Source organism: Moschus berezovskii, chromosome 26 (assembly GCF_049115385.1).
Source record: "Moschus berezovskii isolate FMDL1 chromosome 26, NW_MosBer_1.0, whole genome shotgun sequence".
Lineage (NCBI taxonomy): Eukaryota > Metazoa > Chordata > Mammalia > Artiodactyla > Moschidae > Moschus > Moschus berezovskii.
Genome location: NC_142485.1, coordinates 38,008,643 through 38,035,779, shown reverse-complemented (window position 1 = coordinate 38,035,779; position 27,137 = coordinate 38,008,643). Strand labels below are relative to the sequence as shown.

At 41.0% G+C, this 27,137-nt stretch overlaps 1 protein-coding gene across 2 annotated transcripts in view; it reads right to left on the bottom strand.

Moving 5' to 3' along the window:
• The window catches only part of ASB5 (ankyrin repeat and SOCS box containing 5), a 37,531-nt gene extending 10,394 nt beyond the window's left edge, over positions 1-27,137 (bottom strand). The window contains exon 1 of one of the 2 annotated variants that reach the window (XM_055416346.2): positions 26,808-27,137. In XM_055416346.2, coding sequence (XP_055272321.2) covers positions 26,808-27,003 — 196 coding nt within the window. In that variant the 5' untranslated portion in view covers positions 27,004-27,137. Of the gene's footprint in view, positions 1-695 lie in introns of both variants that reach the window. The other variant, XM_088832733.1, reaches the window with a different exon arrangement.

Below are 27,137 nucleotides of genomic sequence, written 5' to 3'. Positions count from 1 at the left end.
TAATTTATAGTACATGCTGGCAAGTCAATGAAAAAAAGTTTTTGTTTTGAATTCTGCTTACTTAACTCCCAAGCAACCCCACCTGGTCTGCTTCCTTATAATTCCTTAAATGAATTTCTATAATTAATCTGGTAGCATGTGAGAATCAGAGGATCCATCAAGCTCCAGTTTCTGTTTTGAACTAAACCTTCACCCCTCCCTGCTTCTCCCTTTCAAAATCTGAAAATCAGCAACTGCAAATTTCTATTCAGATATATTCAATATTAAATATCTTACCTTTCAGTACAGATATGCTTTATAGTAGAAAGATTTATAAACTTTCTCAAGACCAAACAAAAGATAAACATCTTCATTTACAATTTTTTAAACTCTACAATCTTGTTAGACTTTACATTGGGTATCTAAGACTTAAAAAATAAAAGTTCAGTTGAACTCCTTAGGATAAATTATTCAATGTGAAAATGTTTTACAAAAAGTCTGTAACTTTCACCAGCTAATCTGATGCCCACTGCTTCGATCTCCCTGCAGCCACACGGGAGGCAAGTACCTATATTTAGAAATAACACCGGTTCCAGGGCATCTGGTATATAATTTACAGGGAGAGAGACTGTCGTATTCTGTAAACAACCACCTTACCAGAGCAAAAACATTCGTGTTCTCAGATATTTATGGGTCTGTAGGGGTCTATAACATACCTAAGTCACCATCTCCCCACGGCACTTCAAGCCAGCCACTGTTGAGGTAAATCCGACTCATATCTTTTTTTTGATCAGCATTAAAAAAAAAAAAAGTCACTTGCCATGTATGTGTTAGCTCTGTTCAGCCATTTTATGGAGCTCTAAGCTCCTTGTAACATGACCTTTCACCTCCAAAAAGAAAAACAGCTTGTGGAAAATCAGATTTCTTTTCAGAATTGCCTCTTATTGCTCACTGCTCTTTGAGAAACTGACTGTTCTCAATTAATTTTTTCTCCTCCTTACAGTGTGGTCCGCAATGAAATAAAAGTGTTACACTTGGATCTCTGCCCAGGGTTATGATGAAACCATTTTATTTTTCAGGAAGTCTTTGCCTTCTCCCCATCCTAGTCCCATCAGCAGATGTGGAAGCAGGACTCATCAGAGAGGAAATTTAGGAGCAGTGCAGGGGGCTCTCTGTGTTTGGGTCACACCGGATTTTCCTCAGTGGTCCCAAACAGGAACATCAGGACGGTCATCTCAAACAGGAGATGACAAGGAGAGGTGAAAAGCAATGACTTCTTCATATATGAATCAGAGAGCAAAATGCTAATACACTTTACAGACTGCAGGTCTTAAATCAACAATCCTCCCTATGATGGATGTGGATTTACTGTGAAGTCAAGAACCTGAAATTTCCACGGCCACTTTTTAAAACTATGCAATTTCATGTTATTTGTCTTAAAGAAGATCCAAAGATGTGGCGAAGTTTCAGACTCAGTGACATCTAATGCATCCCTATGCACAGATTTATAAAATACTTTAAAAATCACCAGGGATTTACTGACCCTTACTGAGTACTTTTCTGTTGAGCAGATTAATAGAGCCACACAAATCCTTGAGGACGTGGTCGATTAGGGAAGTAACTTGTTGCCAAAACCAGTCTCTTCAAAGACAGACTGTCCTTGTCTTTCCACTCAGATTATGTCCTTGTCGTTCATTTCCTGAACATAATGCAAGATCTGAGACCACCAGAGCGAGCTGTACCTTGGAAACTTCGGGTATATGTGCGGACTTGCACAGACCTGCCACTTACTCTGATTGATTTCCTGCTCATGATCTAGCAGCCCTCCGTTATCTTACAAGAATACAGGGTATGGGCTGGAACAGAAACACACACACACACACACACACACACAGATAAATGAAAGCATTGCTGCAGTTTGTCTCAAGAAATAAGACTAAATTTTTAACGAAGTAAAGATAGTAGTTCTTCTGTGAATATCCAAAATCAAAGGAGAAAGACTATTTAACACACTTCATAAAAACCAGTGACCATTGCTGCTGTGGACAGAGCCTGCTGAACTTCATCACAGAGACCTGAGCTCAGAGGCCAGCACAGATGGACTCTTGAGCCTCAGTTTTCTCACCTTTAAAGGGAAGGATAATTCTGTTTCCATCATAGGACTGTAGTGAACGTGAATGTACTTCGCACATTTGTACTAAACACATTTGAAATATGACAATACAATCCAAATTCCATTTTAAACAAATGCCTCTGTATGTCTGTCCTATGAGCTTTTCATTGCATCTTCTATACAGGAAATAGAGTAATTTAATTTACTTAATATAAGAAAACTTCAGCTCATCTTGTTCCTCTTACATGTATCTGTAGGAGATATAAATGGACAGGGAACGGTCAAAATTCAGAGACAGTGGTCACATCCACACAGAGAGCTCTTCAATCAATACCTCTATGCCTGGCCTTTTCTATGAATTTTTGTGACACATTACAAAATTTAATTCTGGACACTCCTGTAGATATTTTGCTGGCATCTCAAGACATTTCTAAAAGGAAAGTCATCACCTTTCTCTCAAAACCAACTATTCTTTTTTGCTTCTCCGTTGCTTTAAGACAGGGTTACCATCGCTTCTGTCACCTGGCACTAATAATATGGCCTTAAATTTAAGCACAGCAGTTTAAAGGAAAGCTTCATATGTACTGACTATTTCCTGTGCTTTTCGCAGGGAGGCAGTTATTATTAAACCAGGTACTTCTCTTTAGTCTTTTATTTTTTGTGGATCCGCATCTCAAGCTCAGCCCTTGCCTCATCTACACGCACTCTTGGGAGAATCTCTTCTAGTCCCACTGATGTAAATATTATCCACATGTTGATCACCCCAAATTTGTATCTTCAGACCAGCTCTGCCCTCTAAATTCAAGATGTGTATTTCCAACTGACTCTTCACCTTTTCTGCTTGGCTATCTAAGTAGACCATGCAACTGAACACGCCACAGACTGAACCCTGGCTGTGATCCTCCCAGCTCTCCTTCCTATCAGTAAATGGCAACTCCATCATCCAGGTGCTTCGTGTATTCCTGATTTTCTATTTCTTACACCCCACAGTCAAACACCGGTAGGTCCTTTTGCCTCGACCATTCAAATATAATCCGGACTATTGTCTCATAATGTCCACTGCTACGACCCTAGTCCAAGCCACCATTATGCCTGTCTGACTTAATGCAAATGCCTCCTAACAGATCTGTGTGTTTCCACCCATGTGCTTCCAACAGTCTATCCAAAACATGAGGATCCTTGTAAAGTGAGAAACATTCCAATGGCTTTCTTTCTCCCCCAGAGTAAAATCTAAGGAACTTCTGACCAGTGTGACCAGTTCCACCCCTCCCCTACATCCGTGATCCTCGTTCAGCCATGCATCTGAGCTTCTGTGCCCTCTGCCTGCGGGGCTTCTTTCTGACAGACACATGCGGCTTATGGCCAACTTTTATTCTGCACTGGAATCGCCTCATGGGGAGCTCTTCTCTGACTACCTTTTATGAGACCGTCCTACCCTACGACAGTACTCTTTCTGTCTCATTTCCCTGCTCTGTTTTTCTTTGTAGAACTTGTTACTACTGCAGTGGAAGATCTTAGAAAGTGGGACTTGCTACAGTTTGCTCACTGCATATCTCGAATACCTACCGCGTCAATAATGTCTATGGATGGATGAATAAATACTTGTTGATTTGTCTTCTTTGTAGTCACCTGTTTTTTTTTTTTATCTATGCTAATTTGTTCTTAATCTTTATTGATCACCATATTGTTAAAAAGTAATGAATAAGAAATGTATGTTGGGCTGGGTAGTTGAGGCGGGGGAAAAATCAGATTGCTTTCTTGGTCTATTAAATAAATGAGTATTTTATTCTATTTAAAAATACGATTTGCATGTTTTACAAATTTATATAACAATTTCTAAACAATCCATCTACAGTAAATGTAACTTTTACATTGTAGGGGGATAGGGGTTATTTTTATCTCTAAATCTGCACTTCCAACATTAGGTCTATTATTGACCATATTGACGTTTTACAAAAGTGTACACTTGTCCTTTTAAAAAATAATTCTCTTACACAGTTCCTTTTTGGCACTGTGCTCATTCTCCTCCATGGCTTTCATATTTTTATTATTAAAACTAGGAGCTCTATGCCACAGCACTTTAAGGAAGTGCTTCTGTTCATTTTCTTGCCTCCTACCTTAAATGTTTTGAAATTCCCATATTCAATTGCTTGGAAATACTCTTTTCCTGCTCAATAGCAGCTTTCCTGGCTCCCACACCAACTTAGAAACACCTGCTTAATCGGAAAGGTAAGCAACCCAGGGACTACGAGTTTACCCAGGTGTTTAATACACAGTCCTAAGAATGAGTCTGCAGGGGCATTCTCCAGATGCTCTAAGGTGAAGGATACAGCGCAGCCCTTGACCATGCCATACATTTCCAGGTCAGAGTCCACATTCTGGAAAGCACCCACAGCTTCAAGTTAGTACTTGCAAAGACAATATCATTTATTTCAGGACACCAACAGACTTGCAATGGCCGCTTTACTAACCTTGACTGGTCAGAATACCCCAGCTAGCTTTTCGCTTAGAAGAACATTCTTCTATGCTCGCTAGCCTTCTTTTCGGGAGGGTCTGCTTAATGCAGTTCCCTTCAACAGAAGCACCGTCTGCGGGCATAGTGGGCTTGGCGTTTCTGCCTGGACAGCCAGGGTCACGAGGCAAGGCTCCAGCCAGCAGCAAGGTCAGCAGCTGGATTTCTAACTACTTTCTTTCTTTCCCTCGTGCTTTCACAGAGATTCCTGTGTGCTCACTGGAGGAGGGCCTCCACGTTGAACTCTGTGCAGAAACACGGGGAGCAGGGCTGGCAGGGGTGGGGGCTGGGCCAGGAAGGCAGTAGCTTTTCTATTTTTAAAGTGGAGACCCAGCTGTCGCCAGAAGTATTTAACTATCTGCGTGACACAGAAAGCAAAAATGTGCAAAAAAGTCACCTTTCCTAGTCAGAAACAGAATAGAAATGTGCTCTCTCTTGCAAGCATGAAAGCCTGTGTGAAATCTCTACAGATCCATCCAATGTAAAATAGCCTGTTGATAATAGCAGTAAACAGCCTTGCAGCCAGAATGCTCGGTCGTGACGGGTGACCAGCAAGCCTGTCTCCTCCATCCTCAGGAATAAATAGTGTGTGTGCATTAGGGTCAGCTGGTAGCGAGCTCATGTTCTTATCTTGTAAGGATCTAAGTTTAGAATTGGCTTCTGTACAAAATCACAGTCTTCCTATTTATATAGGCATAGTTCCCTATTGTGATTTTTTTTTTTCTGGAGGTCATTTCTAGACCAAAAGACGTCAGGAGTCAATTTAAGTACAGCTGAGATTTTTCACCCTAAAAGGCAGAGGAAGGAGTAGCTGGACAGAAGAGAGGAAAAAAGCGAACATGTGCCTGGTATTTTTTTGTTGGCATGTAAAGCTGAACAAGGAGCAGGTCCATGACTGAGGCAAGAGCAGTGGCTGAACCGTGCCAGGGTGCCAGGGATTAACTGAGCTGGCGATCCTGTTACACAGAATTAACCTACTGAGATGGGTCCAGATGAAAAATGGTTACAGATTCCATTATCTCTATTTTTCACCCACTATTATTAGGCTCTACTTTCTGTCGATATAATGGAAAAAAAATTATTGGGGTACTACTTTCTTATAACAAGCTGGATAAGAGAAAAAAACATCTCATGAGTAAGATTATTTCCCCTGTTAAGATCTGCTGCCACACTGCATTGCCAATATTTACTTCAAAGTTATCGTGAATGAATACCAAGAATATCTTTTCCTTATCTTGGATTAATTTCTAATCCTTGGAACTATGTGACCTGGGGCAAATAGCATGATGATACCTCAGTTTCCTTTTCTATAAAATGAGGAGCTTGGAGGAGATGGTTCCTTTCTGGCTCCAACATTCTTTGATTCAGAGTCTAGGACTGATATAAAAGGGCAGGGTGGTTATGTCAGCTCTGGGCATATTATATCACTACACAGGAGGCCAGACATTTCCAATAAAACTGGAACTTGGGATCAGCTTAGCTGAGGCTATTTGTATGGGGGAGACATTCCTAGGTGGTGAGAAAATCTTAGAGGGTGGTCTGGAAAGGGCTTTTTGAGTCCAGCGTGGTTGCAGGAGGTAGTTGTCACAAACCACTAGCTCTTCAGCACAGGCTGGTACCTATAAACAGAGTTCAAGGATCTAAACTAGATGAACCGTAAAAGTAAATACTGATCTTTGTTTCTAAAAACAAACTTCCATTTTAAGCTTTTGACATTTCGGCTTTGCACTTTTCTTTTGTCATTGTAAAATAAATATAGAATCCTTTATTATAAGAATTGGGGCAGCTTTTGGTCTTAACAATTTTGGACTTCTGGTCTCATAAGGATCTATTTCTATGTCTGTCTCCTCTACGAGGCTGTGATCTCTGAGAACGTACATCTGTTATTCAACAGGTCCACCACTGCACCTCTTATAATGGGCAATCAAAAAAATGCTAGTTTAAAAGAGGAATTTGAATATAGAATTCCCAAGAAGCCTCAAGAGGACTTTCTATAGTCCATAGTGGGGAATAAGCAAATTTCCAGTGCAGTGGGGGGAAAAGTCACTGGATTTGACTATAACCACATACTTACTTAGGTGAGATGTGTGTGGCTTGCAGAATACCTATAATAATTCACATAAATAATTAGGTGGACAAAGGAGATCACAATTACTTCTTCCAAAAACTTTATATACATCAAAAGTATAAAGAATTTTTAAAAGCGACTCTATGGAATTGAAGGAAAATGTTTCAGCTAATTTGCTGGAGAAAATAAAGGATGAAAGACTGAACTGATTGTGCACAGTTGTATGATTTCATTAAAATATGCACAGTGAAGGGAATATGTTTGGGACAGCATCATTGAAATGCTGGGTGTCTATGACCATATGAATAAGAACGCACTGTGAAATCTCCAGCCATAGCATCTTCCCAAGTGTAAATAAAAAAGTGGATTAGATAAACCACAGGATATTTTCAGGCTCTGAGTAGGCAGATGTTTTAAAGCAAAGCAGGATTAGATAAAACACTAAGGAAAAATAAGAAGAATTATATTTCATAGATCATATTGGGCTCTGAACATGTCTCAGAAAAAGTATCTGAGATAGACTATAGATTGGAGATGGCATTCTATTACTGCCCATGAAGACTAAAATGAAATTTTACACCTTGTAGGAAGGATGTGGGAAGTGAACCAGGTCAATTTTCTTCCCAGGAGTCATTCTGTTCCCATTTTAACAATGCTAGTGTATCTGAAAACACCAGGACCTATGTTTGGTCTGGTTACCAGTCCTCAGTGATAAAGGGACAATTAAAGTTGAAAAATGAAACTAGTCAATCCTAAAGGAAATCAACCCTGAAAATTCATTGGAAGGACTGATGTTGAAGCTGAAGCTCTGATACGCTGGCTACCTGATGCGAAGAACTGACTCGCTGGAAAAGACCCCAATGCTGGGAAAGATTGAAGGCAGGAGGAGAAGAGGGCAACAGAGGATGAGATGGTTGGATGGCATCACTAACTCAGTGTACATGAGTTTGAGCAAGCTCCAGGAAATAGTGAAGGACAGGGAAGCCTGGTGTGCTGCGGTTCATTGGGCTGCAAGTAGTCGGACATGACTTAGCAACTGAACAACAAAGTTGAAAAATCTTCACAGAAGGACACTGAAAATCATCAAAGAGATGGAGGGGCTTCTGCAGGAGAGAAATCTTATTACTTTTGGATACTTAAAGATAGAAAGTTGGAATCTAAGAGTGATTATGATAGAAATCTACATAATCATATAAGTCACAGTTAAGTATGAACAAACTTTTTCAAGACATTCTGAAACACTAGGAAGTTGGATCATGTTCTGACAGTTTTAAAACCTGTATCTAGGGCACAAATGTAAACTCCTTTTTTTGTTTAAGTTTACACAGTCACAAACTTCAGGAGCTCACTGCTCCAGAACGGTGGTATTGAGGTAAACTAATGAATGGGTACCCAACAGGTAAAGATTTTGGAGGGTATATTCCTGAGCTGGGGGACTTAGATCATTGGAGTTCCTCCACCGTCAGGAAAGGAAGGCTAAGATGAACAGACTCCTGCTTGGATTGGGGTTGACACCTTCCCTCATTATAACTTCAGACACATGCCATCCATCACCCCGGCTCACAGTTACCAACTCATGGTTAGTCTCGTTTAACCTACAGTCGACCCCTGTCCCTCCCCATCTCTATTCCTGTGATTATTTTGAAGCAAACCTCATCATTTCTTTCTACCTACAAATATTTCAGTATGTATCTTTAAAAGATGCAGGCTCTTTGTAGCCATAACTACTATATCATAATCTCACAAAAACACTATTTCCAATATATGAGCTTCTACAGGCCAGCAGTTCTTATTTTCTAAGGAGCCATCCAGTTCATAAGCTGCCCCCATGCCTAAATTGATTAAATCCTTTATCTTGGGGCAAAAATCTATAGTCTCTCCTCTTTCTAAATGTCTTAAAAATGTAAAATTCCTATTCTTAAAAAAGAATGCCTGTTTTCTCTAAGGGTTCTCTAAATACAGGACACTATCATCACCTTAAATCATCACCAAAATACAGCAGAGTCTCCTTTACCTGTTAGCGTCAAATTTCCACCCTTGCAAAGTCCCATCTGGAAAAGGCCATTATTCAGTTCTTGGTTGCTGCCTTACTGTGGGCTTCGTTACAAAGCTACATGCACATATAAGTCTTAAGCATCATTGCTGAGCCCCATTCTTGTTCCATCTTACTTTTCAGTGTTTTTTCTAAACATGAATATCTACATCTAATGGCTTAGTGATGGGGATAAGGGCAGATGGGGTCTGAAGGTAAACTTGATCAAAGTATCTTGGGAAAAATAGAGGGTATTGTTACCTAATAGTCAATCCTTGTTTCAAGGGTCATCCACCTCTTATATAAAGGTTGCTGGGAAACCTACAGTGACATCTTGTGGTCCATGACAGCTCCTATCTTAGTTGGAATTGAGTGGTGAGGAGAGGCCAGAGGAGTCAGAAAAAAAATCCCAATTACCAAAAATATAGTTGGTGTCATTACAAAACACAGTGCCTAGATGCTGTGGTGAATGATACTTTCTGAGTTTGAGTGCATAAGAGTTTGAGAATAAATGTTTAAGAAGGTCTTCCCAATTTTATTAACTTTTGGGGGCTATGATTAAAAAACTTTGAGTATAATTAAAAATAAAAATTAAATATAGTTTGAAACAGTAATGAATATGCACGCACAAAGCATCTTTTCATGGTAGATCCTGAAACAAGATGGTAAACGGCTTCTATTGAGGAAAATATACCTGTCCCCATTGTCCAGGGAATTAAACAAGGAGGAATCATTCTACCTCAGTCGCTCTTACAGGTGATTTCCACAAAACTCAAGTGTTTGTTAATATTGAAAGCTAAAAATTTTGAAGACATCTTGTATGACATTATAAGTGAAATATCAGCAAAACAAATCTAGCATAAGAAATAATTTTTCTAAGAAATTTCTTACAATAAGGTTTCCTGGCCCATAAACAGAGCAGAAAGATAATGTCCTGTTAGGAGACCCAACCTTGCTTTTGCAGAAGCACACAAAGCTGCCAGAGTTATCTTGGAATGATTCTGAAGAGGTAACTAAGGTGACACCAAACAAAAATGTTACAGGTAGCAGAGCACTGACTCCATGAGATGAGAGGGGCTAGTCTCTTGGTTTCTCTACTGTCAAGGTCCACCTATTAGAAATATTTCTGTTATTACCTACGAGGATTGGTAGAAGTCACTGATAAAATCATCTACTCAGAGATTTTTTGAGGAAGTTTAAAAACTAGTGATTATATTTATATTGCGGTTTTTGGACTGTTTAGGTTCTTCATTTCCCATAAAATTCAGCTTTGATAAGTTGTGCTTTTTAGAAAATGGTCTATCCCATCCAAACAGTCAAAATTGCTGGCATGAAGTTGTTATATAACAACCGCTGATTGAAGAATTTCAGTAACGTCTGCTCTAATGGTCTCTCTAATTCCATCTGTCGTTGATTTGCAGCTCTCTTGCGACAGAGGTATGCTAATCTTAGTTTTTCAACAGAATAGCTTTTAGTTTTGTTTATAGTTTGTTTACAAAAAGTTACTTTATTCATTTCTATGTGCAGCTTTATCATTTTCTTCCCTTAGTCTCTCGAAGTAAATTGTGTTGTTCTTTTCATAATTTTGATTACTTGACCCATGAGTTACTTAAACATATTTTCTCAGTCTCCAAACATAATGAGCTTTTTGTTTTTCTAATTGCATTCTGTTAATGATTTCTACATTAATTTCACTGAGAGCAATGGATGTGTTCTTTATCAGAGGTCAGCACACTGTGGCTCCCGGCCCAAGTCTGACCTACCATCTGTTTTGGTAAATAAAGTATTATTGAAACAGAATCAAATCCATTCTGTTGTACATCATCTGTGTTTACTCTGACACTATAACTGCAGAACTGAGACTGCATGGCATCACAGTAAGTGGAATATCTATTCCCTGATCCTCTGCAGAAGCAGTTTGCCAATCTCTGGCCTATATAATACTAGACATTTGAAATTTCTTGAGATATGCTTTATGGCCCCTTGTATACTCAATTTTTGTAAATATTCAAAATATACATGAAAAGAATGTGAATGTAGAGTCCCATTTCTTAGTAAGATCTATGTTTTAAATTTCTCCTATAGCTATAGAAACTAATAGTGCATGGTTTAGATGTGGAGAAAGTTCACAGACAGGGATGACAGACCCTAAACTTATTCAGAGTAGGCCCTGTAGCAACTGTAAATCACAGAATGTATGTCTGACATTCCACTAAATGATGTGAATATAATTAGGCATCCACTTAGGAAAAACTGGACTTAACATCATTTCAAAAATCAATTCCAAGTGGATAACTGGAAAGGAAAGCTTTAAGAAGAGAATATAGGAAAATTTCATTATCTTGAAATACAGCAAGATTTCTTAAAAATTAATTGCAACAAATTATTAACCAAAATGGAAAAGATTTCTAAATTTGACTATTTTAAACTTAAGAGCTCCTGTTCACCAAAAGAAAAACCTACAGCAAGTGAAAAGTCAAGCCATGAAAGATACTTATAAAGAGCTTCTTCACATTGTCTTCATTTTCTATCTAATTGTTAGAATATAAAAATAACTTCTAAAAATCCACCCAAAAAGGAGCAGACAACATAATCAAATGGATAGCAAACTATTTGGCAGGCATATCACAAAAGAGAAGTACAGATGGCTAATAAACATGAAAATGGCAATACCAGAGAAATGAAAATTAAACCTATGTGTTCACTAGATTGGCAAAAATTAAGAATATTGGCAATATCAAACATTAGCAATAATAGGAAGCATCACAAATTTATATGGTGCTGGTTTCAGTATAGACACAACTATGCTGGAAAACAGTGTAACACTCGCTAAAAAAGCCAAAGATATTCATGCTGTTTGACCTGGCAATTCCTGTCCTAGAGCCATACCAACCGATTAGTGCTGGACATTTATAGCAATTTCACTCTTAATTACCCTAAACTGGGAATAGAATTTACAGCATTGAACATGAATAAACTTCATGCACACACAGATAAATCTTCCTATCATACTGTTCAGTGAAAAAAAGCAAGTCATGAAAGAATACTTAGAGGATGATTCGATTTACATAAAATTTAAAATCAGGCCAAATCAAACCTTATCAATTTAGGATATACTCAGAGGAGTGTAAACTATAAAGGTAAGAAAATGATTACAGTCAAAGTTAGTCACTCTCTCTTTGGGGACAGGGAGGTGTTGTGGTTACAAAGGTTCACCTGGAGGGCTTCTGGGGTCCCAAGCATGCTCTACCTCTCGACTTGCTTCGTGGTTCCATGGGTTTCTACTTTGGTGTTTTATTAAATTCTATAAATGAGTTCCCCAATAGCTCAGTTGGTAAAGAATTCACCTGCAATGCAGGAGACCCCAGTTTAATTCCTGGGTCAGGAAGATCCGCTGGAGATGGGATAAGCTACCCACTCCAGTATTCTTGGGCTTCCCTTGTGGCTCAGCGGGTAAAGAATCTGCCTGCAATGCAGGAGACCTGGGTTCAGTCACTGGTTTGGGAAGATCTCCTTGAGAAGGGAAAGGCTACCCACTCCAATATTCTTGGGTTTCCCTTGTGGCTTAGCTGGTAAAGAATCTGCCCGCAATGCGGGAGACCTGGATTCAATCCCTGGGTTGGGAAGATCCCCTAGGAGAAGGGAAAGGCTACCCACTCCAGTATTCTGGCCTGGAGAATTCCATGGACTGTATAGTCCATGGGGTTGCAAAGAGTCGGAAACGACTGAGTGACTTTCACTTTCACTTCATAAATGAGTTCTGTTCATTTTGTATTGATATAGTTTAACTTTTGATCAAAAAGATGCCAATTAACAAAGAGAGGCTAGCCAAAATAGGTTGTAATATTGGGGGGGGGGTGGTTGTTGTTGTTTATTTGCTAAGTTGTGTCCGACTTTCGAGACCCCATGGACTGTAGCCCACCAGGCTCCTCTGTCCATGGGATTTCCCAGGCAAGAATACTGGAGTGGGTTGTCATTTCCTTCTCCAAGGGATCTTCTTGACCAGGGGTTGAACCCGCCTCTCCTGCATTGCAGGCAGATTTTTTACCATTGAGACACAGGGGAGCTGGAGGAGGAGGTTAACAGAAAACAGAACCCCAGCAAGAAACGGGAAGGTACTTGGCTCTTCTCACCCTGGTGTCCTTTACTTTAGGGCCCTCCCCTCCAGCCCCAACCCCGACAGCCTAAACCTGCTGAATACCTGCCCTATGACTGAGGGGGCTTCAGATCCTCTCCTAGGTGTGCAGACGGGTTACCGTTCACCTCCAGGGGACACACAGAGATGACCCAGGAACTTTTTCTTAGCACAGAAAGTGTGCACTGTGGGAGGAGGGAGTAGCTCTCCAGCGTGGCTGAGGGCAGAACTGTCAGTCATGCGGGCATCAATTGACCGTGGGTGACCGTCAGAGCGAATAAGTGAAAACGTTTGTCTCTTTGTCTGCAAGAGCAAAGAGCTGGGCCTACTGCTATAAAATCAGGTAGTTCACGTTATTCGGTGACCCACAACAGTTGTTCTGAACAGCTCGGTTGAGAACATTCTCTGTGCTCTGGAATAAGGCAGGTAAGGTTATGGGGGTGATAAATCCATAGAGAGTAGCTTGGGTTCTGAGTGCTAAAAGCTTCTCCGGTACAAAAAGGATTCAGCAGTAGTCAACATAACGTGAAAGAAACGCTATGTGTTTCAGAGCCACCAGTGGACTTCAGATACCATTAACTTCCGCCACTCACAAATGGCTTCAAAAGCCCCGTGAGTTCAGCAGAGCCACCTCGAGTGCGTTTGCAAAGCATGGGCTCTGTCTTCAAACAGTCCTGCTGCCACTCTACCCGCTTTATGGTTTGAACTTCCAGACTAACACACACACACACACACAGAGTCAATGGCTTAAAAATAAAAGGTTCAAAACCCACCCACCCATCTTGCCTAACTCCTCCCTTCTGCAGATAAAGAAGCTGAAGTCGAGAGAGGGTAGTGGGTATCCTCGGAGTCACCTGGAGCGTTACCAGCAAAGCAGGACTGAAAAGGAGACTGTCTGCTCCCTGCTGAGTTTTCCCAACCTGAAGTGTTGCTCCTTAACCACAGGTGGACAAATCGAAACCAGGGAACATAAAATAAGCAAGGCAAAACAAGACCTAATTACCAACAGCACCTAGATCCTCATGTTCTTGTCTCCATTCAAAGAGTTTATGACTATACCTGAATATTCATTGGAAGGACTGATGCTGAAGCTCCAATACTTTGGCCACCTGATGTGAAGATCCAACTCATTGGAAAAGACTCTGATGCTGGGAAAGATTGAGGACAGGAGGAGAAGGGGACAACAGAGGATGAGATGGTTGGATGGCATCACCGACTCAATGGACATGAGTTTGAGCAAGCTCTGGGAGATGGGGAAAGACTGGGAAGCCTGGCATGCAGTCTATGGGGTTGCAGAATTGGACACCACCGAGTGACTGAACAATAGCGACAGAACTGTGCCTGTTTAGAACAGCCCCTGGCAGGTAACCAAGAACCAGGGTGAGTGTTTACTCTTCTCGTTAAATGACACTTTTCTCATCCTTTCTGTCTCTTCACCGACTTTGTTAATACTCTGTTCTGGCACTACTAAACATCAGCGTGGAGTTTCAAAAAGGCCACAAACCCATACAAGGAATACAACCAGCAACCTGTGCTCTCCGTTGGAGGACAACAGCTGCTGGGAGGAAAATCTGATATGCATCCGGACAAGAGCTTAATGCAAGAACAATTTTACACATAATCCACTCCTCCCCGTAGTTCTAGCCACAAATAGTTTCATCACCACTAACCATGTGCTTGTGGCGGGTTTAGAGGCTGGCAGTAGCCGAGGAACTTTATCTTGATATTTTTCATGAAAATTGAAGAACGGGTACACTGACACGTGTTTCTGCCATGCTGAACCTACTTGCAGAAGCAGGTCTTAGAGCAGAAAGCATAGACAGTTGAGGGTCCCAAGTGTTCTGGCCTCAACTCCAACTTTGCCGGGCAGGGTGACATCCCAGACACCCGGGCAGAGTGGCCCGGTGTCCCAAGGGAGTCTGTCCTTGCTCATCCACCTCCAAACAGGAGGCCACCCCATGCTGGGGGCTGTGGCTCTGTCTTGCCCTGTTGTTGCCTTAACTATGGAGAAGGGAGTTCCTGACGCTGAAACAGATCATTCCTCCTGCTGGAATCCTCTAGCTGCCTGTGCCTGAAGAAGCCAGTTGGGTGCCTAGGCAAAAGCAAGATTTTTTAAACATTTATTTTTATCATTCCTACCACTGTGCTAATTAAAAAAAGTGAAAGTCGTTCAATCATGTCTGACTCTGCAACCTCATGGACCATACAGCCCATGGAGTTCTCCATATCAGAATACTGGAGTGGGTAAGCCTTTCCCTTCTCCAAGGGATCTTCCCAACCCAAGGATCGAACGCAGGTCTTCCCATAAAACAGATACTAAAGAATTTGGGGCCTGGAAGTAACATACAGAGGCTGCCCAGGTGGCTCAGGGGTAAAGAATCTGCCTGCCAATGCAGGAGATGCAAGAGAGGCAGGTTCGACCCCTGGACTGGAAAGATCCCCTGGGGATGGGAGGCTACCCACTCCAGTATTCTGGCCTGGAGGACTCCACGGACAGAGAAGACTGGTGGGTTACAGTCCATGGCGTTACAAAGAGTTGGACACAACGGAACACACACACACACAGTAACAAACAGACTGGCCTGAAGAGGAAGACTGAAACCTGGAGGACTTGTTCTAGCAGGTATTGATTCAGAGTTTCACATCAGCCAAACCCCTTCCTGTAACATCTAAGACCCGACAACTTTCTAGTCTGCTTCTCAGACAGAAAGCGTGATCCCCTGTCTGTTCAGTTCTGGTATCTGGTTTCTGGTGTGTTTTCTATTCACGGTACATACTTTGAAGTACCATGGTCAATTTTAAATGAACGGAGAAAAAAATGTTTAATAACATTTGAAGATTGGCTCAGAAAGTTTAAAAGATTAAGAATAAAAATGCCTTTGCTTAAAGCGAGAAATCAAAAGGTAAACAAGTAGCGTTCTTCTCCAAAAGGCAAGAGGTTTTTGAGTTCCTATGAGGTGAAGAAACTACTTGAATATATTAACAAACATTAACTGATCCCAGTAAATAAAATACACATAAAGGATTTGTTTGTCTAATGCCAACTCATGAGGTTAAAAGGAAACAGGGAAAAGGGACAGTAAGTCTGATAAAGAAAAAAAGAGGAGTGGGTTAAAGTTAAATAATTGTAGATTTAACTTCTGGACAGGATGGATTTCCTGTCTTCATTTGTTCCCCTAGAATCTCCAGATTAACATTTACTCAGTGTTTACAGGGGCCACTCCACTGGCCGAGGCAGGATTATAATAGGTGATGCCTTACAAACAAAGGAGTGTGATACCATCCCGTAGTTGGGAGAGGACAGTGATGATGTGAAAAGGGATTGTATGTATGGAAAGTCTTTGTGGATTACACCAAAAACACGACATTATCATCAGAAAGGGCAGGGTAGGTTCCACACGCAACATATGAAGCAAAACTGTGCACATACTCTGGTATATATACATTTGATTGGTTTTTTGCCAACTTCCAGACATAGCTTTCGAAGCTTCTGAACGAGTGCTAAGTCACTTCAGTCATGCCCAACTCTCTGGCACCTTATGGACCGTAGCCCGTCAGGTGCCTCGATCCATGGGATTCTCCAGCAAGAATACTGGAGTGGGTTGCCATGTCCTCCTCCAGGGGATCTTCCTGACCTAGGGATGGAACCTGTGTCCTGCATTGGCAGGCAGGTTCTTTACCATCAGAGCCACCTGGGAAGGCTCTAAAAGCTCCTATGTTCAAGAGCATTGCTGCTGGACTATTATGATTCTGATATTACAACAGAGAACTGGATTTCCATCATCTCATAAGGCAAATGGCCAGTATTCTATCAGAAGCATGACTCCTTAAGTGTCTGTGAAGACTGGGCTAGCCTGAGCTCCCTTCTGATAATCAGGGAGAGTCGTCATTGCGCTGTAGTCTCAGAAATGCCACTCTCCAGTTTGTGAAGTGGCTTAAGACATTGATTTGAGAAGGCTCTTTGTCCATCAACATATTCCAGCCACGCTTTCGGCAGTAAAGCTGGTTTCTGACTTGGGCCTCACCCTGATCGTAGATGTTGCAGGAGGACGCTAGCCCCTGAGACCTACCAACAGTCCCTGTATTCCTCGTGTTTGTGTCAGCACTTTTTTCCCATTTACAAGATACATTTAATGCTCTCATTCTGAAGAGAGAAGACTTAATCATTATTTGTGGTTCATTTTCTGAGCAGAGGCTTAGTCACCTTCACATAATCCTTGCAGTAGCCTGATAAAGAAGCAATGGTTCTAGGGTGGGACGAATTGACAGAGTAGTACTGAAACATAGGCACTGCTGCTGCTGCTGCTAAGTCGCTTCAGTCGTGTCCGACTCTGTGCGACCCCATAGACGGCAGCCCACCAGGCTCCCCTGTCCCTGGGATTCTCCAGGCAAGAGCACATAGGCACTACTGTACGTCAAACAGACAGCTGCTGGGAAGCTGTTGTATGACTCAGGGAGCTCAGCCTGGTCTCTGTGACAGCCTAGAGGGCTGGGGTGCGGTGGGAGGTGGGAGGTGGGAGGGAGGTTCAAGAAGGAGGGAAAATATGCACACGTATGGCTGATTCATATCGATATACTTCAGAAATCAAGACAACATCATAAAGCAATTATCCTCCAATTAAAAATAAAAAAAATTTTTTTTAAAATGAAAAAAAGAAGCCACAGTTCCTTAAAAGCTCTTGAAGAGGTACTTTGCAAACATGTTTCTAGGTTCCCAGATAATTTAAATACTGATAGACTTTGAAAGTATTCAATGATTCTATGAAATAATTCTGCATCCTCTTCCCAAATATAGTCCACTCATTTTTTTAAAAGGTTTACTTTTCTCTTTCCTCATAAGAAAAAAAAATTTTTTTGTAAGATATGTCCAGTGAAAAGCTGTTTTACTGGCTTCCTGGAGAGACCAGCTGGTAGAAAAAAAGCATAGAAAATAAAGGGAAAAAGCCAACTTCCTAAACAGCAGCAGCTTTCCCATAAATATTGAGCTTACTTAAGCAGACCTCCCTGTCTTTCATGTTCCTGGAAGGTCACACCAATTAGATATGCAAGCATGATTTCAAGGTGTAATATTCACTATACAGGAGCGATTCTCTCCAAATCAATTCGGTCTTGTTTTGCTCCTTCCTTTGAGTAACGGTAAGTATACATAAAACTTCATTCTTCTACTAGAGTTTAATGGATGAGCAATTTCATCCTAACTACAGGGAACACAGAGAGAGAGAAAACCTCAGAGCTCATGGACTATAGCCTGCCAGGCTCCTCTGTCCATGGAATTTCCCAGGCAAAGACTGGAGCGGGTTGCCATTTCCTTCTCCAGGGGATCTTCCTGACCCAGGGACTAAACCTACACCTCCTGCATTGGCAGGAGGATTCTTTACCGCTGAGTCATCAGGGAAGCCCATGAGGTTCTACATACTTGCACTGTGAGAGAACTGGTACATTTTCCTGTCCAAATTCCCCATCCTGACCATGGTTCAAGAGGAAATAAGACACAAAGCTTTCAATGCAGAAACTCCTTTGGTGCATCATTTCATTCCCTAGATTACTTACTACTTTGACTTGATGGATGATAGGGATCGTCATTTCTCTAGTGAAGGAGGCAGAATTTGGAAAACAGAAGGGCTCATCAATCTTCTCAGTGGTTAATCAAGGATGTGTTTGGTTGTTCCTGAGGGATTCACTCACAGAGTCATCATGACTTATATGCTCATTATTTAACTGCAATCCTGTCTCAGGGTGCTGAGAACTCTTTAGAAGAAGATCATCTGTTAGCACTTTGACGGCGGACTACCTGCTTCAATAGACTCACAGGGACCGCTACGGCGTTACGATGGGAAAGAACAGATTTTCAATGTACCAGCCTTAACTTTAACTGCGTCCTGGTAAGTTTTCATTTAAATCAAGTGCACACTTGATGACGGAGATGCACTGATGTTTCTATTTAAGAACATCAATGGCATTTCCATATTAAATGTCAGTTTGTTTGTGCTCTGCCCATAGCTTAAGACCGTAAGCCTTCTGGAAAGAGTGTATGTATTTCTGAATGTTTCTATTTTGCTCAGTAGGGGTGATGGTGACATGGAAATTTTAGCTCCTCTGATGGAGAGAGGATGCCCTCGTGCCATTGGACATAGCTATGCCCATTCCTGTCAGGCCCCAAATGTTTTCTGTTGTTCTAATCCCTAGGAAAGAACGTTGAATGGATACTCAGTTATGACTCATTTTATAGAGTGGTTAGGGTCTATAAAGGTGTGTGTTAACTCACATCATATTTTAAATAAAATGGGACAGTTTAAACATTAAAGAAAATTCCCTCTTGAAGTCCAACATCTGAAGATTCATAAAAGTCAAGTGGTTCTGATCACCAAGGAAAAGGGACCATGGGAACCTGTCCCCTCACACTGCCCTAGCCTCTCAGTCCTTGAGGCTCTTCTAAAAATCTCCTAAATCTTCTTAGAGGACTGATTTTAAAAATCTTGTCCCCCAGTTGTCCATGAAGAATTATAGGGTTGAGAAAAGAGACCATTCTAACCATTACATGTCCTCCTCAACCTACATGTCACAGAGTATGCTTGTTTAACTACAGGCCACCTGGAAATGCTAATAATTGAACAGTTTTTAGACCCCTTAAGCCTCTCCTCCCATGACCTGATATTCTTGGGGCATTTCCAATCTGAAAAGCCAATGGTCTGCTTTGTAGCGTTGCTGTGAGAAGGCTGGAAAGAATGAATGATTTGTTCTTTGTGCAGCTGGTGAAGAAGAAATGCCAAAAGTTCTTCAGAGGCTGTGAGTGGACACTTTCTTCCTTTAAGAAACTATTTGATGGTGGTTTCGGAAGAAGAGGCATTCCAAATAACCCCCCTTGCTTTCAACGGCATGGCCTGACTATCACTGGGGATCAACTTTCCTCTCTCTTCCCCAGGTTAGAAAATGAGCTTCCTGTGCTGAGATGAAGCAGGAGTCCAGGAGCCTCCGTGAGCCCATTCTGAGGATGTGCAGAGCTGATTCAGCACCCAGGAGGTATTCGAACTCTGAGACGTAGTTCACGGACCACACGTGATGACATGTTGACTCATTACACCTGGGATTTTATAAAAGTACTCATGGTTGTGCCGGCTTCCCTCATGAGTTGGGGGCTCTTTCGTGCAGGCTGAACCCAGTAAATGCACTGGAAAACTTGCAATAGAACTTTTCACTTTAGGACAAGCAATCTGAGGATGCATGTATTTTTCACTTTGGCACCTGGCTCTGTCTTTCAGCAAATATTTATCCTTCAGCCTCTGCCCCCATGAACCAGGCTTGCTCAGTTCCACATCTAAAAGTTCTCTCTCTTTTTTTTTTCTTTACATGCAGCTTGGTTCCATCAGCACTTATACAAACCAGATATGTTCTGCTTTTGAAGTTTTTCCTTCAGCTCCACCTTCTTTAGGATCTGATACTCTCAATGGACTTCCTTAGGGAACATTCATTGCAGAACTTAACCATGTTCAATGTAGCACTTTATGATTTTCCTATGTGTTTGCTGTTTGCTGGTTTAACATGTACAAAGTTTGGCTCCATTGACCCAAGTTTCCTATGACTCAAAAGCAACTCGTATGCTATATATGTTAAATACACGTATGTACACCCACATACATACACACAAATGTATTCATCCCTGTGTACACAGCACATAATATGGTGCCAGCAGCAGAGCAGGTGTTCAAGTGTTTACTGAACTGAATTAAATTCAAAACTGTATCAGTTATGTCAATTAATAAGAAAACTAGCTAATTTTCATAGTTTACCATCCTCTAAAAGAGAGTGCAAATTGAAAAGCAGAAGGTCTAGACCTAGTTTTCATTCTTTAACTACAGTCATTATATAACATTTTTAGAGTTGACTATAACCATGCCACCTATATAGAAAATTCAATTTTAAATTGGTCACCAACATACTTTTCATTCTTCAAAAGGCTTAACGGATAAGCAATGAGCACACTGGCTCTTGTCTAAAAAAAATCTTTTGGCAATAAAACTGTGCACCTACAGGTAAAGATTTAGGCAGGAGACATATGAGTTAGAGGGCTTCCCTGGTGGCTCAGCAGTAAAGAATCTGCTTGAATGTGGGAGACCTGGGATCAATCCCTGGGTTGGGAAAATCCCCTGAAGAAGGAAATGGCAACCCACTCCAGTATTCTTGCCTAGAGAACTCCATGGATAGACGAGCCTGGTGGGCTACAGTCCATGGGGTTGAAAAGAGTCGGACACGACTGAGCAACTAACATACACACATATGAGTTAGAGGTAATAATAGGTTGAGAGATGAAATGGTGAACGGGGAGGGGCAATGGGGACCTGGGGAGCTCTGGAGCATGATGAATGAGGACGCATGCGTGATGATGGCGAGAAGACGCCCGTGGTTAGCACAGCTTTTGTTTACCTGACGAAACCCGGGGCAGAACCTTCTGATCTCCACACTCTCTCCTCTGTGCTCCCCGAGCACCCCTTCAACCGTGCAAATCAGCACTCACCATGCTTCAGATCACTTGGTCATCTGTTTGTCTCTCTCACTAGACTATACATACCTTTAGGAGACAGACAGTGATTTGTCTGTATATTTCATCCTTAATGCCTAGCACTGTGCCTTTGATATAGAATACACACAAGTAAAAGGTATGGAAGAATATTCCTAGGAAACCAGTCCCCTCCTAAGCAATAATGAGCTATGCTGCATTCTCTAATTCCAAAAATATAAGCATTTCTCCAAATACAGAGGAACAGGAACAATATTAATACATTAAAATATGACAAAGCCTTTTGTACCCTGGAAACTTTGTTCTCAGATTCCTGTTTAAATTCACAGTATTATATTCGTCCCTTCCAAAAAAAGTGCTCTGGCATTTCCCAAAAAAATAGTAGAAATGTGGGCAAAATGAAAGTCTCTTAAAAACCTTTTTGGTAGCAATTTTGATTATAACGTCATGCTTCTTGCCTTAGAAGAACTGTTCTATTTATTCCAGTTATTCTTATCTGGTGATTTTCCATTAAGTATAGAAAATGTATCCCCAGACTCTCACATCTTCATGGTATTTTTATACCTTCATACAATGAGCACTATAAAAGAACTGAGCCTACAGGTTGGCTTGACATTTTTCAATACTGAGATTCTGAGAAATGTTCCCAACATAACTAACCTCACAATCAATACAGTAGCACCGAAACCCACAGGAAACAAGTTGTTCCCAGGGAATAGGTATAATGGACGTGCCTGTTGTCCTTGCTCCCATCAGCCGTGAAGTTAAATCTCTTGAGTTGTTTTTAAACCTGGGATGGATTCTACTGATGGAGAAGAAAGTTACATCATACAAAGTTCTAGCTGCTTTCCTCCCCAGGTTCCAGTGTTCTCCAAAATGATAAGTCCCTTGTCATTGACTCAACTCAGAGTGCACATTTACCCTGTATTCTATTTCCAAGTGTCAACAATAGACTCACTGAGAAAAAAAAAACAAACCAAAACACAATTGCATGCTTAATGGCAAGCCTGAAACCAAATTTCTGAAATCTCAAGCACAAATATCCTACAAGACGATTCCTCATACATTCTATATTCCATATCAAGCCTCAACCATGAAAGGAGTGCCGAGGAGGCTGGGTGTCATGAGATTGTTTTTCAGGCAGCCTCATGGAGTCATTACCTTGATGAATTTTCCACACTCTAAAATCTGGTCCATGGCCTTGCAGGCTTGGAAACCTGATCTGTCGGCAAAGCTGGAGCAAAGGCACATCTCAGAGGTGGACTTGCAACTCAAAGAGCACAGAGCACTAAAGAGTGATGTCAAGATACAAGCATATTAATTTACCTCGAGAACCATAAATGTCAGAGGCACTGAAACCCTCCCAGGGCAAGCCAGCACATTCTCTCTCTGTGGACAGAGGCAGGGCGGGCCAAGTCATAACCAGAGGGTTACTTGGTGACGAAAAAGTGGAACAAAGGGAATAAACAGTCAATAAGTCAAAGACAAGACAGGAATTCAGAGCCTAGTGCTATGATTTCCCGACTCACCCTGACATTTCACACTAGAAGAGGTGACCCATCAGACTTGCCAGGCAGCTGAGGACCCAGCTCTCAGGGGTGGCATTACCTGGGAATTGCACACCCACCTGGATGGGTAATTAGTCCTTCTTCTGATTGACAGACTTTTCCTTTAGGAATGTCACTGTCTAATTCTGGAAGACCATAAGGTACGCACTACCTCTCCGCTGGTGTATTTAAAGGTACCATCAGGTTCATTCATTTCTTCTTCTCTTTGTTTATTTTTTGTTGTCATTCTTTTCTTTCCATTCAGACCACTACCACTACCAGAAAATCTAAGGCCTCATCTCCTGATGGCAGGGTCTAACTGAACTACCAACTTCAACCCTACCCCCTTACCCAACTCCAAAGACCACTAATGTATAAATTGACCTTAAATTAGCGTTTTATATGTTTTCCAAACTTCCCTCATACCAGACACTCCCAGTGACTCCTACTGCTGCCAAAGTTAAGTTCAAATTGTTTAGCCTGCTATTCAAATTCTTTCATATCTGTGCCCAATTTATTATCATTTTTTCTATTGCATGAACCTTTAACTCCAGGCAAATCTACTGTCTTTTAACACCATATGTGCACCCTAACTCCTGTCTCTGCTCCCTCCTGGGTTCCTGGGAGTCAACTCAAGATCTTCATCCTCCATGAAACTATCTCTGAGGGTCCAAATCTGAAATTGACCTTTCCATGCTTTAGGCTCATTTGGTATTTAGTGTATCTGGAAAGTAATTATTATAGGTCACACCGAAGGATAGGGGAGCCTGGCATGCTGTAGTCCCTGGGGTCTCAAAGAGTCAAACACAACTTAGTGACTGAACAACAGACATCTCCTCAATTAGAATAACCTGCTTACAGTTGGGAACAGTACAGTTTGCCTTTTTTATATCCTATTTCTTCAATGTCTTGATGCCAGGGTGCTCAATAAACAGGTACTTAGAACTGACCTTGTCTACATGTAGGTTAAAGTACTGAACTCCCCTAAGAGCCTAAGACAGAACTTTCAAGGTAGACCCTTAGCTGTTTCTCCAGGTGCCTGTGAGTTGTCAGTGGCACATGCTTCTTCCCCACCTTTGGAGGGATTTCATAAAATCGGCATTCTCCTCCACATCTCACTTGCTCTCTGTACTGTCTGATGTAACAGCTGGAGACACCTTTCAACTCCTGTTAGTTTCACTGAATCAGCCTCACAGTAAAGTGCTGGCTTTAAAAATAGACTAGACCTCAGGTATGTGGAGACTGTCATCAGGACATTTAACAGCAAGAACCATATGGGGAAACAGTTACATAGAAAAGCCTAAGAGGTCCCTCCAATATGATGGTGCAGTTGGAAAAAGGGTGAAAGGTCAGATTTCTATAGCTTATTGGAATAGCAAAGGGATCAGAAGGAAACAACCTTAAGCAATTTTAGTTACCATGTTGCTTTTTGGTATTCTTACCTGATCCTACCAGGTCTCCAGCCTGATTGGAAAGTACATTAAGAAAGATCACCCCTTATTTGTCTAAGACAATGAGCTGATTTGCAACAGTATCCGGGAAGACAGTTTCTTTTATTTCCTACCAAAGAACTATTGCTCACTAGGAGGACATCCAGACTGTTGTCAACAGGATCTTCCGTGATTATGAAAGACATGAAAATACACACACCATCTCATATTTCATGGAATTTGGCAGCTCCCCATCAGAAATGTTGGGGAACAATCTGGCTAAGTCTTGAAAGTAGGAACGAGAAACCTAACTCAGAGTGGAACGAAGGTGATAATCTTTCCTAGGAAGGAGGAAATTGCTAGATTAAGCAAAGATAATTAAGCCTGATTGGTTAATTATAAAAACATAAACACAATAAAGATAGTTTAATCATAGTAAATAAAATAAAAACCTATATTAAAACAGTATAATTTCTTCCTAGGCAAGGAAGAATGAATTCTTAGAGGTAGACCAAGAGTTTGTAAGGTTCCTGACTGTCCTCCTAACATTAAAATAAAATTGGAGACTGATTATTCTTACACTGAATACAAATTATAGTATATTGTATTGGTCAATATATATATGTGAATGCAAGCTATAAGAAGTGAGAATCTTGTAAACAGGTACAAAATTATAAACAACATATAACAAATTTGAAATTTTGATGTTCCCCATTTATATTCCTAGGAAAAGTATTTTCTATTAGTGAGTGTTAATTTCTTTCTCTCCTTTTTGGAATATAATCCTAGAGTTCTAATATATCTTAACACAAACTCATCAATACAGATGGGAACATGAAAGCCATTTCCCAGCTTCCCAGGGGCTTCCCAGCCTGTGCAGACTGAGATCAGGCTAAAGAGGGAACAAGCATTTCTTTTATTTGTAAGTAAGTTCAAAAGGAGATTTCAAAGCTTCCTCTAAAACCCTTGTCAATTCACAAAAAATGTGGGCTTTCTAGCCAATGTTTCTTGTGTACGGCAGTTCTCATAACACGTGGACGGAATGTGATTAAGAAGTAATGAGTTACAGGCTGCCTGTGACCGTAAACTTCATCACCTTATGCCTGCATCATCTATTTAGTCTTATATCTAAAAACACGAGGTTTACTTTAAAATCTTATGTTTGCTGGTTTTTAAAACAGAATATTCCCTTTACCAACATGGTGTATGCCACATTTAAACAGTTACCCCTATTCTGAGATTGTGGGTGAAAGATTAAATGTTGCCTGTTTCCTCTAGAGCCCACCTTCCTTGTCTGGGTTTCATCCTGGCATTTAGATTTTCCTCACTTTGAACGAACACGTAACTTTCTCATTTTGCATAAGAACGATCTTCCTTGGGGGGAAAATGTATTCCTTATCTACTGCATACACCAAAAAATATTTTCTACTTTGTTCAATTTTACATATACCTACAGAGTCACCTAAATTTTAAAAATGTTATTCCACAAATTGAAAAATATAGAAAAGCAGATACAAGCTTTCTATTCTAAGCATTCTTTAAAAAAAAATACATTCTCTAATTATGTGGTAGTATATTTTGATTTCAAAAATTTAAGTTACTTTAGAGATATTTGGAGCTCTAAAATGTGTATGCTTGCCTGATGATTTCCAAACCAGAAATAATCAAAAGACTTTAAGAAACTGAAATGTCACCTTGAATCCCACCATAAGAATTGCTTTTGTTGTACAAAATAGCACTCCAATAGAATGTAAATTGTTTTACAACCGTTCAAGTCTATGGTTAAAATGATTGCTTCTCACTTAGTTTCATACTTCAGTTTCTTCTAAGAAATATAGATGGATGTACTTGGCTGCATACATACAACATTTGTTCATTCATGGTCCTGGCCTTTTGTAATCAATTTCTCACAAATCGAGCAAAGCGACAAAAATTCCATCAGGAAAACCCGTGCCATCAATCTTAGTGTTTTCCACAGTGTGCTTTACTTTATAACCAAGTGGCTAATCTCAGTCAAATAAAAACTGTGAAAAGCAAACAAAACCTTCGAATCTTCTCCTGTAACAATAATTTTACATATTCCTAAAGATTTGATTTTAAAAAATCATAAAAACTTGGGTATGTTAAGGACGATTGAAGTGCAATCAGTAGTTGAACCCTGTAAAAGTATGGCTTGGCAAGTGAAATGTTGTAAGTTTAAAAATATTTATGAATAAGAAAACAGCTACCTTAGAGTATGTTCCCATTAGGTTATTTTGCAACCATACCTCGATTTGATTAAACCCAAAAAAGCAATTTTCTTTTCCTTTTTTTTTTTCCTGAGGCCAGGAAGTGACTTAAATATTTTCCATGATGAGAAGTTGGTAAAACAGTCACTTTGAATCGGTCCCTAGAGGAGGAAACCTGGGGTGTTTTCTTGGGTTGTGGATGAAAGATAAGAGTCGGCGTGAAACCAGAGCGCAGGCCGGACACATACCTTGTCCTTGGGTTACTCCGTAAAACTCGGCCGCTATCCGAGCCGCTTCCTTGCGGTTGCCTTTCACTATGTAGAAGTGGCTGAGGATGGCCAGGCTGATTTTCACAAAGAGCTTGAAGCAGAAAAGGGAGAGGATGGTGAAGTAGACATTGGAGAGCTGCTGGGCGAACGGCCGGGTTTCCTCCACCACCGACATCGCTGCGCAGGCTGGGCCGCCGGGCCGGGTCAGATCCAAGTGCTGAATGTGCTTGGCTCCGGTCCGGGATGCTCCTGAACAGCTGGTCCTGAGGAAAGAAAATATCAGCTGGTGGCGATGCCTCCAGCTCAAAA